Source organism: Cervus elaphus, chromosome 8, assembly GCF_910594005.1.
Source record: "Cervus elaphus chromosome 8, mCerEla1.1, whole genome shotgun sequence".
Classification (NCBI taxonomy): domain Eukaryota; kingdom Metazoa; phylum Chordata; class Mammalia; order Artiodactyla; family Cervidae; genus Cervus; species Cervus elaphus.
The window spans coordinates 19,232,370-19,244,857 of NC_057822.1; the positions used below are offsets into that span (position 1 = coordinate 19,232,370).

At 41.1% G+C, this 12,488-nt stretch overlaps 1 protein-coding gene across 7 annotated transcripts in view; it reads left to right on the forward strand.

Annotated features, from left to right (window-relative positions):
• Positions 1-12,488, forward strand: part of LOC122698580 (SPHK1 interactor, AKAP domain containing) — a 185,230-nt gene that overhangs the window by 164,178 nt on the left and 8,564 nt on the right. For 6 of the 7 annotated variants that reach the window (XM_043909791.1, XM_043909789.1, XM_043909790.1 and 3 more), the window contains exons 8-11: positions 2,153-2,338; positions 4,183-4,269; positions 6,452-6,504; positions 6,592-6,776. In XM_043909791.1, the coding sequence (XP_043765726.1) occupies positions 2,153-2,338; positions 4,183-4,269; positions 6,452-6,504; positions 6,592-6,776 (511 nt within the window). The remainder of the gene's footprint in view (positions 1-2,152; positions 2,339-4,182; positions 4,270-6,451; positions 6,505-6,591; positions 6,777-12,488) is intronic. The other variant, XM_043909792.1, reaches the window with a different exon arrangement.

The window sequence follows — 12,488 nt, forward strand, 5'->3', positions numbered from 1 at the left end:
TCGAACTCAGGTCTCCCGCATTGCAGGCGGATTCTTTACCAGCTGAGCCACAAAGGAAGCCCAAGAATACTGGAGTGGGTAGCCTATCCCTTCTCCAGAGGATCTTCCAGACCCAGGAATGAAACCGGGGTCTCCTGCATTGCAGGCGAATTCTTTACCAGCTGAGATTTTTTTTTTAAAGTACAATTGGAATTTATCCTTCGTGATGTATCCTTTGGAAAAGGATAACAGTACTCATTCTAAGATTGAGGAAAATTATGTAGACTTTTAGGGCTTGTACCCACTACCAATCAAGAAAGGGAATGCAGATGGTCATACCCTCATGGTTAACTGACAGTTGCTCTGTTGCGCATGTCTTCCCATAATTCGGTCTGTTGTAATCAGTATAGAATATTTATGAACCCTTAATGGGCTTCTAGCTGCCTGAGTTTACTTGGGGAAGCCCCTGTAGTTAGTTTGTATCGACTGTGTGCTCTCCTGGGCATGTCTAGGTTGAGAGATGCAACCTACTGCAACCTTTTCCAGTAGGCAACCCTTGCTACTCATGCCTAACTTCCTACCTAACAAAAATTTTGAATGAAATTGATCAAACATCTTAAATTGTATTTCCCAGGAACAGACGGTGAGGAGAGCAGCAGACAGATAATTTTGGGAGTGCTCTCCAGAGAAAAGTCTACATTCATGTGTAAGAAGCAGGGAAAGACAAGATGAGACAGAGGGAGATGGTTCCCCCCCAAAATGTGTTTACAACTGAGACCACAGCACAGCCTACAGGAAACCCTGAAGCTGGGATGGTCTGTCGGGTTTAGTGCAAATGGAGCCAATGAATAGGTTTTTGTAGCTCTGCATCATCACTTCCTTGGCGTACTCACTGGGAAAAGGTATAACCCTGGCAGGACAATTCCAGACCTGAGGACAGTCCTCAGTGGAAGCCCTCAATACTCTCTACAGGCAGTGCACTACGGCCAAGGAAAGCATTCCAGTGTCCACTCACTGAGTTGCCTTATTCTTCATTGTCAACTGAGAAATACACTCTTGCTTTTTGTTTGTAGTCATTCAAGCCCTTCCCTTCCATGCTATTAGTTTTTGATGAGCCTATGGAGAAAAGTTTGCATGAATCTCTTCCAATTGCTGTACATTTGGCTGTCTGAGAAAAGAGCCCTGGCACCTGGATTGAAGGTTGATCAATTATGAACCTTCAAGTTAGAGACTTCTAGAGAGATACAGAGCTTCATTTTCCTAGAGCTGGTTGTTTACCTTCCAGGATGGTGACACCAACTCCTCTCCTCAGAGAAGATTTTAATTTATTTATAATCTAGAGCAAAGTTCTCTCTCTTTCATCCATCTCTCTCTCTCTCCTCTCTCCTTGAAGAAAAGGAGGCAGATGTGTCCTAGCGTCTTAATTTTGAGCCTCCTCTCCTGTGGTGCCAACCTCACTACATCTGCAGTGTGTGTTAGGAATTGGGGCAGACTGAGGAAACGGATGCAAAGAAACGGTCTGATCCCTAATGTAGAGCACCTGTGTATATGTGCGTGTGTATAACTGCCAGGCCAACAAATGGAAAGTCAAGCGTGTCGAGAACCCTCTTTCACCACGTGTTAGCAGCAGGTGTTTTTTAGTCAGTACGTTGTGCCCGACTCTTTTGCCTAGAGTGTGTGTGATAGACCCTGCCACATCTCCATACTGTAGTTATCCAGATCTTTCCACTTGGGGCTTAACAGGTAAGGCTCCCTAAATTGAGAGTATGCATCTAATTATGAGCTAGGCAGTTTTAACAGTAACATATTCATTTATGGCTTCCCTGGTGGCTCAGAAAGTAAAGAACGTGCAGTGCCAGAGACCCATGTTCAGTTCCTAGGTCGGGAAGACCCACTGGAGGAGGGTATGACAACCCGCCCTAGTATTCTTTCTGGGAAATCCCATGGACAGAGGAGCCTGGCAGGCTACAGTCCCTGGGGTTGCAATAGAGTTGGACACGACTAAGCAACTTGACACACACATTCATTTACAGAATATTTAGTATGTCCACAGCTCTACCCCAAACATATACAAACTCTTAATAATATATGGTGTATACACTAGGGACAGTGAGGTTCCCCGGAAAAGTTCAGTCTTATGCCTACACTCTTAGTAATGTCTTACCATCTACAGTGAAACCCTTGATGCCAGAGATGTACCAGAGGCTGAAGTCTCAAAAGAAGGCAGAGCCCTGGATGAGTTCTCCAGCCCTCCCGGCAGCAGTGGGGAGAGCATGGACAGCTGGTCCCAGCTTGTCAACGAGGAGGACAACCCAGACGACACGAGCAGCTTCCTGCAGCTCAGTGAGAGATCCATGAGGTACCTGCTCTTTAATTGACTTCCCAGGGAAATGAGTCTCAGCGCAGATTCCAGAAATGCATTTGAAATCATTCTCTTCAAAGGATCCCTAATAGAGCAAAAAGGAAAGCTCCTGCTAGGACCAAGTGCCTGCCTGTCATGATTTGTGCTGAGAGCTCTTAATATCCAGTTACAATTTCAATTAGCTCGACCAAGGTTGAGAGTCATCCGTGTGCCCTTCTCTGCAGGCTCCAGCGCGTGCATTCAATGATGTGACAACTGTGAGGCTTGTTTTTTGTTTTTTGTTTTAATGAGTTGCTATTATAGCTGGCGTGTTTGGTACTTTCTTTTTGGTTCATTTGTATTTCAGATGCAAGAGAGGCTGGGTTTACATGAGGCAAGTGTTTTCACACTGTGTTGTGTTTTTAGGACTGACTATTCCTCCCTTTCTCTGCCCTGCCCTCTGTATTTTTGCTCTAGAAAGCTAGACAGGAGCTTAGAGAGATTAGATTTGGGAGAACCTAAGCCACTCAGGAGACATAGACTAAAAACTAGTCCTCTGTGAGGTGAAAATGAAAAAAATCTTCACATTTCTACCCCAAATCTTATTTGATACCCGGCCAGCACGTCTAAGGACTTTTCAGAAAGGCCAATTGGAAAGTGGCTTCAGTTGCATCTGAGTGTATGCCCCCGGAAAGGTTTTTCTTTTTTTCCTGCAGTTCAGTCTGTTTAGACTTAGAAAATGTCACAGTGTTAAATGATTTATCGAAAATTTCAAGCACTGGTGGAAATGTTGCAGTATAGCGATAAAAAGCAAAGAGAATTTGAATCTTTGGGTTTAAGATAAGTTTATACTGTTAATTACCTCCAGCGTTAGGTTTGAGTCATCAAATTTCAATGAGTGAGTACATTCAGTACCCCCACGTGAAACCCAAGACAAGAATTTGAAATGAGGGGGTTCAGTTGTTTATTCATAGAACTCCAGAGGGAAGATCGTTCCGTCACACAACACTCCAGCACACATCCTTAGAAAACCTTACTTGCAAGAGAAGTCATTGGAAATTAGAGAAGGTGTGAGGACACATGATGAATTTGGTGAAATTGGATACATTCCATTGTGCAAGTACAGACAGAACCTAAAAATGGGCTCAAGTCTTCTGTATTTCAGTAAATAAATTCCAGGCTAGTAACTGGACCGTATGTTGATTGTGCAACCTACAAAAATGATACAATATGTAATTCTTCCTTCTCTACAACACAGAAGTATCAGGTGTGGCTCCTTCTCAAAGATTTTAAGATAAAGGGGCTATAAAACTTTGACATTGCCCAACTTTGTACTTAGAAATTCTGTAGCCCCATAGGAAAAAAAAAAAAATGAGACAAGTGGATATCCTATGGAATGTGCCTGAGAAAAATCCCCTGAATGGCAAAGGGAAAACCGTACTGGTTTCTATCAAAAACCAAGAAGCAGGAAGATCTCCCCCAAGCCAGCATTCTCAGAAGTATCTTAGTCTCTGGAGATATACCCAAGAAGCCTGTTGCTGAGGGATAAACATCCTCACTGTCACTAGAATGGGGAAGAAAGGGGTTATGCTGATTGCCACCCACCAGGTGTGAACCAGCAGGTCTGAGCTCACTGCAGAAATTACAAAATACTGATGATGAGGATGATGGTGGTGAGTCAAAAGAGTCTTTTATTGTGTTTTCCCCTGATTTGGTCAGAAATAAGCGTCAATTTAGGGGTCCTAGACACAAAGCAGTATTCTCCCAGGGATCGAAGGAAGGACCTTTGGTGGAACAGCAGTGTCGGCATTGTGGCCAGGTGGCGGAGACTGGCATTAATATGTAAACTTTTGCTTTGTCAGCAATGGCAACAGTAGTGCCACTAGCAGTCTTGGCATTATGGACCTGGACATTTATCAGGAAAGCATGCCATCTTCTCCCATGATTAAGTAAGTAGCCACTGAGATGCAGTGATTGTGAGACCGCTACTCTGATTCCATCTGGCAATCCATTTTGATCATTCAGGTTGTGCCCGACCACTGGCTTCATCATGTCTGTCCTACCAAGGTTCCCAGAGACGTGTGGTTTCATGTCACTGAAGTAAGAACTCAGGCGTGCTGTAGCCTCACCCTGCCATCAACCGCTTTCTATATTTCAAGTCTATCCCTTATACGATAATCGTTTTGGATAAAGCTTATCCATATATTCAGACATATATGTCATTTTACCTAGATGGATACAGAGAAGCAAAAATCCATTTAAATTGTACTATACCAACCAGCAAAGACTATTGTTCAATAGAATATAGTGTGAGAGGCTTTTCCTTTCCTTGTAGACACCTGGGATTATTGCCATTAATGAGTCCAATACCAAATGGCACTATGATGGAGATACATCATCTGCTCCCCACATTATGCGGCCTTTCCAAAATACCAAGGGAAAAAAGTACAATAAGTAAGGCATAAAATATATAAAGGGAGAGCAACATGAGGTCAGGACTTCATCTAGAATTTGTGATTGTTCTGGAAAATTAAATGAACCAAAACCTATTTTTTACCATTATGACATTATTTGGAGACTTCTGAAATTTCAGAAAAATGAAAATGAGATATAGGGCTAAAGCTTCTCCCCGTTCTATTTTTTTTTTATTATTATCCGTAGCGAAAGCACTTTTATTTCACTATTTAATCAGTATCCTGCCTGTGGGAATATTTCTCAGTGATTAAAAGTTGCAGTGCATCCTTTATTGTGCTACACAGCCATAATTCGCAGGTAGAGATGAACATAAACATTATCTTGGGTCTGTTTTGTTTTCGAAAGGAGACAAAGCAAACAAAACTACTTTGGGGTAAATTTATTTTTTTCGTTTGGACATCGTTTGTTTAGTTGTCCATCTTTCTCCCCAGTATGAATCTAGGACCCCACAGAATACAGAAAGAGAGAACCAAGACCATCCCTACTACCCCTATTAGCATCCTGCAGCTTCATAACAGCAGAAACTGTATCTAGTAGGTCATTTCACTTATGTTCCTTGGATAGAGATCTACCGAAAAATATAGACCTTTTGGAAAATTGGCCATTCTTCCACAAACAAATAGGTGTTCGTGAAAAAACAATTGTACTTTCTCTGGACATTAGGAATGCAATGGAATTTATTAGCCAGATTTTAGCAGTAACGGAGAATATAAGGAAGAATCCTCCCCCATAGAGACACATTTTTAAGAGCACCTGCAGTTTGATTTCTAAGCAGGACAAAAACATGGGACAATGATGAGTTTCCCAAGATGGCCCCTTGCTTTCAGCTGTTGGAACATATGCTCTAATTTTAAAATCATTTACTAAATCTTCCAAACATTTGCAAGGCTCCCTAATAAGTACTCATTATAATGAAAATACCCCAGATATTCAACATACCTATATCTAATGAGATCCTTACTTCGGTTTTCAGAGTCAGACACAACTGAGCAACTGAACTGAACTCACTTCGGTTATGAGTCTCTAGTTCTAAACAACACCCAGCCTGTTAGCATTTCCCAATAAAAAGAAAAAAAAAGAAAAATTTCAACTAATTGAGATATTTTGTTGTACAACTCAAGTTCTAAAGTTTGTGGTTGTGTTTTTCCTCATCTCAGGTCAAAGAACCAGATATATGTAGAAAAATAGTTTCCCAGACTAAAATGCAAATTTATGTTGCTATGGTATAGAAAAATAATCAGTCTTGAGATGGAAATACAAGATCCTTTAAATGACAAACAAAATGCAGAAGAAAGATAAATCCTCCAGTCGGATCTAGTTACCTACTAAATATTTTCTTGACTATTCAAACCTGTGAGGGTTTGTAGAAGGGAGGTTGAAAAGAATTGAAGATTGCATCTCTCAGAGTCTCCCACACCAGTCATCTCAACTAAAACCATGCAGTTTATCTGGCCATTTTTTAGGAGCGAGATTATTTCAGACCCAGTAGTCCGATGTAATAGTCATGTTAGTACTTCTCTAGTATTTGTTTATTCCACAAAAACCATAAATGTATTTCAAGAGCTTTTATATCAATAAGACCCATCACTTCATCTTCCATTTACAGCTTGTTCTTCCTATACATTACCAACCGTATACTATTGTTTTCTCCCAAAGTGAATTGGTAGAAGAAAAGGAGATTCTTAAAGGACAGTCAGAAACTATTGAGGGTAAGCCACTTTCCCATAATTTTGAGACGCAATTTGCCTCTGATCTTCCCGTGGAAAGCGTAGTAAGGCGGTTGTGTCTGTGTTCAGCACGTGCCTCTGGAACACCAGTGGGAACAGCCGGCCGCCAGGGGAGCCTGCTGGTGATCAACTTTGACCTGGAGCCAGAGTGTCCTGACGCTGAGCTGCGAGCTACTCTGCAGTGGATAGCTGCGTCTGAACTTGGTATTCCCACCATCTACTTTAAGAAATCTCAAGAAAACAGAATCGAAAAGGTACCTTGCCCCCTGTCTGGATGTCATAAGGCTCTGTGTTTTTAATCCCTGCTTAAAACTGAGTAAATGTCCAGTTGGCCCATTTGAATTTTTCGTTCTTGACTTTTCACCTTAGAATTTTGATTAGAACTTTGAAGCCTTCCACCTACATAAATGTAATCATGACAACTCTTTGACTGCCAGTTTGTTTCCACTAGTTGAGGATGATGAGAAAGTAAATTGAGGAGACGGGATATTTTCAGAGTCTATTATCTTTAGGTGTGTTTCCTTCCTCTTGAATTGACCTCTTCCTATGTTCATTTAAATTAAAAGTAGAGAAGCAGAGATTTGATATATACTAGAGACCAAAGTGAGACTGATAATTAAAACAAACTGGCATGGTGTTGAAGGGAAGGCATTTTTAATTCTCTATGGAACAGATTTGCATTGGGTGGATTTTCTCGTTATTATTCTCCACCTACCAAAAATATAAAGCTAAGGAATAGATCTTTGGCCAATATCAAAATCAATAGCAATGGTCACTCTAACTCCTTTTCTCTAAGACCAATCACTTGCTATTGTAGAATATCAGTTATTAAGGAAAGCAAGAATTCAACTACCAATGGCTTCCCAGGTGGCTCAGTAGTAAAGAATCTGCCTATCTCAGTAGTAAAGAATTCAGGAGATGCAAGAGATACGGGTTCCACCCCTGGGTCAGGAAGGTCCCCTGGAGAAGCAAATGGCAACCCAGTCCAGTATTCTTGCCTGGACAGAGAAGCCTGGCAGACTATGGTCCAGGGCGTCACAGAGAACTGAATATGACTGAACTATTGATCATGCACACCAACGTTTTCAAGCTCAATTTCCATAATTTAAAAATATACTTTTAAAATAATTAAAAATAATGTTACTATATTGGTTTTCTATTTCTGTGTTACAAATTTACTAACTTAAAACAGCAAAACCCAGGTCTGTTGTTAGAAGTTTGGGTGAATTCCATTCTCTCTACTGAGGGACTTACAAGGCAGAAATCAACTTGTCAGCCTGGCGTGGCACTTATCTGGAAGCCACAGAAAGAAATAAGCTTCCACACTTGTTAGGGTTGTTGTCCTGACCCGTTCCTTGAGGTTGTAGGACTGAAGTCCCATTTCCTTGCTGAAGTCCACTCTCAGCTTCTGGAAGCTGTGCAGTTTCTTGTCAGGTGGTCGTTTTGTACCCTCATGCCATTAGTTTCCATTACTTCTTCTGCCACTAGCCAGAGAAAACTCTGCTTTTAATGGGTTCATTCAATTGAATTATACAGATTAAGTTCACCAGATAGTCTCCCTATTGATTGCCTCAAAAGTAACTGAAGAATCCCTTTTTCCATTTAAGATATGCCCTAATAAGGGCATTAATTATCTCATCCTATTCATGGTACTGAGGATTAGGGCAGAAAATTTGGGGAGCTAATTTAGGATACTGCCTATCACTACCACTGTGCATTTCTTTAATGTCTTATTGTCATAAAGTATTTCCACATACTCATTATACTTGTTTCTCAACAACCCTGTGAGAAGAGCAGAATGGATATTATCACTCCTTTTATACTGATGAACAAGTGAGGACTCAAAGAGGTTGGTCCGTGAGAGTCCTCAGATAGTGATGGCTGAGCCTAGTCCTAGAACTGCACTGTCTCTACAGATACTTCTCGATAGTGTATCTCTCTCAAGTTAAATTGCCTTGGAGTTACAATCTAGATTTTCTTAAAGATGTAACTGCATTTTAATTCTTATTGCCAAAATCTAGCATCTTGAAACATCCTGAAATGAGAGGCCCTTTACTCTCTGGCTTCGGCTTAGGTACACGGTAGTTAGAAGAGCATCTCTCTCTCTCTTTCTCTCTGTCTCTGCCTCCCCAGCCAATGGGCTTGGCTACTGGAAAAATTGAGAAGACTTTGTTTATCTTCCATAGACTCATCCACTTCGGCTTCTCTTTCTAGCCAATGATTCGTGTTTCTCTTTATGCCTAGGACTGCCTACAGTTCTCTCTTCTCTAAATCTAGATACTGCCCCATACTTGGCACACCTTTATTTTCAAGGTGATGAGTGGTTCACGATAGTGCTTCACTATAAATTCTCCTCCCCCTTACCATCCAGCCAGCCAGGGCACAGGGCACGGTGATAGAATGCTTCAGTTTTGCCCCCTCCCTCCTGCCTCACACAATCCCAAGACCCCCTGCCATGGGGAGGAGAACAAAGACATTTTTTACCCAGAGTTCTTGGTTTCCTGGAAAAATGAAAGGCAGGTTAGTTTCCAGTTTTATCCCTAGCCTCTTCCTGAATAAAAGCATTGCATGGTGTATTTTAGACAATTTCTTAATGAAACAGATTTTTATGTTGTTGTTGAGTTGCTGTCTGTCCAGCTCTTTGGCACCCCATGGAGTGCAGCATGCTAGGCTCTGTCTTCTACTATCTCCCGGAGTTTGCTCAAATTCATGTCCCATTGATTTTTATACAGTCCACCATTTTGAAGAAACAGTGTAACACTCTATGTGAATATGCATCTAATAAATTTTTGTTTAGATGAAAGGACAAGGAATATGTCACTAACACCTTAATTATGTAAATAATGCTTTGACATGATATTTGTTTCTCCCCAGTGATTTTCAGTTATCAAAGGGGATACCTGTCTTTACTCATAACAATTTTTCTATAAAAATAAATGTTCCATTAGTATGTCAAGATACATTAAATGATGTTTCACTCCTATTTAGCATCACCTCAAGGGACTTATTTCTAAGTAATATAATTTTAGGGACTGAATCATCTTCTGTTTCTGAGTCAGTTAAAATTCTCCACAGGTAATGGCTTCTCCATAAAAGGGCACTCACTGCCTGTACCCAGGTCTGTGACAGAACTGGTGAAATAAAGCAAACCCTTATGTAGAATTTTGATATCCTGTCTTTTATTTGGAGGCCTCATTCTGACTGTTTTTTACTTAGTCAGGAAGTTAAGTGGCCATTTTCAAGTGGTGTGGAAGAGAGACCAGTGCTTCCCACCAAGGAAGCTGTGTCACTTGAAAAGCATCAGTGTCTCATTAGCTCCTCATCAGCTTGGAGAAGGTGAAAGAAGTGTCTCTGTTAAGTTCAGCAAGCGAAAGGCAAAGGAGAAAAGGAAAGATATTCCCATCTGAATGCAGAGTTCCAAAGAACAGCAAGGAGAGATAAGAAAACCTTCCTCAGTGATCAGTGCAAAAAAATAGAGGAAAACAATAGAATGAGAATGACTAGAGATCTCTTCAAGAAAATTAGAGATACCAAGGGAATATTTCATGCAGAGATGGGCACAGTAAAGGGCAGAAATGGCGTGGATCTAACAGAAGCAGAAGATATTAAGAAGAGGTGGCAAGAATACACAGAAGAACTATACAAAAAAGATCTTCATGACCCAGATAACCACGATGGTGTGATCACTCACCTAGAGCCAGACATCCTGAAGTGAAAAGTCAAGTGGACGTTAGGAAGCATCACTATGAACATAGCTAGTGGAGGTGATGGAATTCCAGCTGAGTTATTTCAAATCCCAAAAGATGATGCTGTTAAAGTGCTGCACTCAATATGTCAGCAAATTTGGAAAACTCAGCAGTGGCCACAGGACTGAAAAAGGTCATTTTTCATTCCAATCCCAAACAAGGGTAATGCCAAAGAATGTTCAAACACCACACAATTGCACTTACCTCACATGCTAGAAGTAATGCTCAAAATTCTCCAAGCCAGGCTTCAGCAATACATGAACTGTGAACTTCCAGATGTTCAAGCTGGATTTAGAAAAGGCAGAGAAACCAGAGATCAAATTGTCAACATCAGTTGGATCATAGAGAAAGCAAGAGAATTCCAGAAAAACATCTACTTCTGCTTCATTGACTACACTAAAACCTTTGACTGTGTGGATCACAACTGTGGAAAGTTCTGTGGAACTGTGGAAAGTTCTTAAAGAGATGGGAATACCAGACCACCTTACCTGCCTCCTGAGAAACCTGTATGCAGATCAAGAAGCAACAGTTAGAACCGGAAATGAAACAACAAACTGATTCCAAATTGGGAAAGGAGTATGTCAGGACTTTTTATTGTCACCTGCTTATTTAACTTATAATGCCATCATGAGTAATGGCAGGCTGGATGAAGCACAAGCCAGAATCAAAATTGCTGGGAGAAATATCAAAAACCTCAGATATGCAGATGACACCACCATTATGGCAGAAAGCAAAGAACTAAAAAGTCTTTTGATGAAGGTGAAAGTGGAGAGTGAAAACTCCGGCTAAAAACTTAACATTCAAAAAATTAAAATCATGGCATCTGGTCCCATCACTTCCTGGCAAGTAGATGGGGAAACAGTGGAAACAGCAAGAGACTTTATTTTCTTGTGCTCCAAAATCACTGCAGATGGTGACTGCAGCCATGATATTAAAAGACACTTTCTCCTTGGAATAAAATCTTTGACAAACCAAGGCAGAGTATTAAAAAGCAGAGACATTACTTTGCCAACAAAAGTCCGTCTAGTCAAAGCTATGGTTTTTCCAATAGTCATGTATGGGTGTGAGGGTTAGACCATAAAGAAAGCTGAGCACTGAAGAATTGATGCTTTTGAATTGTGGTATTGGAGAAGACTCTTGAGAGTCCCTTGGACTGCAAGAAAATCAAACCAGTCAATCCTAAAGGAAATTAGTCCTGAATATTCATTGGAAGGACTGATGCTGAAGCTGAAACACCAGTACTTTGTCCACCTGATGCTAAGAGCCGACTCATTGGAAAAGACCCTGATGCTGGGAAAGATTGAAGGCAGGAGGAGAAGGGGATGACAGAGGATGAGATGGTTGGATGGCATCACCAACTCAATGGACATGAGTTTGAGCAAGTTCCGGGAGATGTCATGATCGAATACAAAAGCATTTAATCTGTCCCACCACTGCCTGTGAACTTGGCCTTGGAGTGGAAGGACACCTAATATCAGCTTATAACTACCTTCAGTCTTATTTCAATTCAAAAGATAAATTCCAAACATTCTGGGTGCCCAATGCACTGTCACTCCTCTCCAGTAAATGACACCTTTATTCTCAGGCTTTCTCTTTTAGTGTTCCATCTAATTATTAAAATGCTAGGTGTACTTGAACACCATACATTCAGGACACTCATCAAAAGTTTATCAAATATGTACAACATGCCAACATTGTTCTAGGGTCTGGGGACACAGGGAACAAAAGAGGCAAGGTATTTTACCCTCTGGGAGTTCATATTCCAGCTTAGGAAGGGCCCCGGGCAGGGAGAAGGTAAACCAAAGGAGGCTCAGCTTGTAAAGACCAAACTTGAAATGTAATGGGAGCTTATTCTGAATAAGGAAAAATGAGAAACACACTGAAACAGTACTTTATGCCCTGCAAACATGAGCCAAATGCAAAGAGTCACCTGGGATGCTAATTTACAACTCACATCTTAGGCCCCTTCTTGAAGCTCCCTTTCTAAGAGTGGGGCCTAGAGATATGCATTTTTAACATATTTGTTCAAGTATGATGGTTCTGATGAACACTAAAGTTTGAGATTCCCTTTCATAAGAAATGGGCTTTCCAGGTGGCTCTAGTAGTAAAGAACCTATCTGTCAATGCAAGAAACATTAAGAGATGTGAGTTCCATCCGTGGATTGGGAAGACCCCCTGGAGAAGAGCATGGAAACCCACTGCAGTATTCTTGCCTGGAGA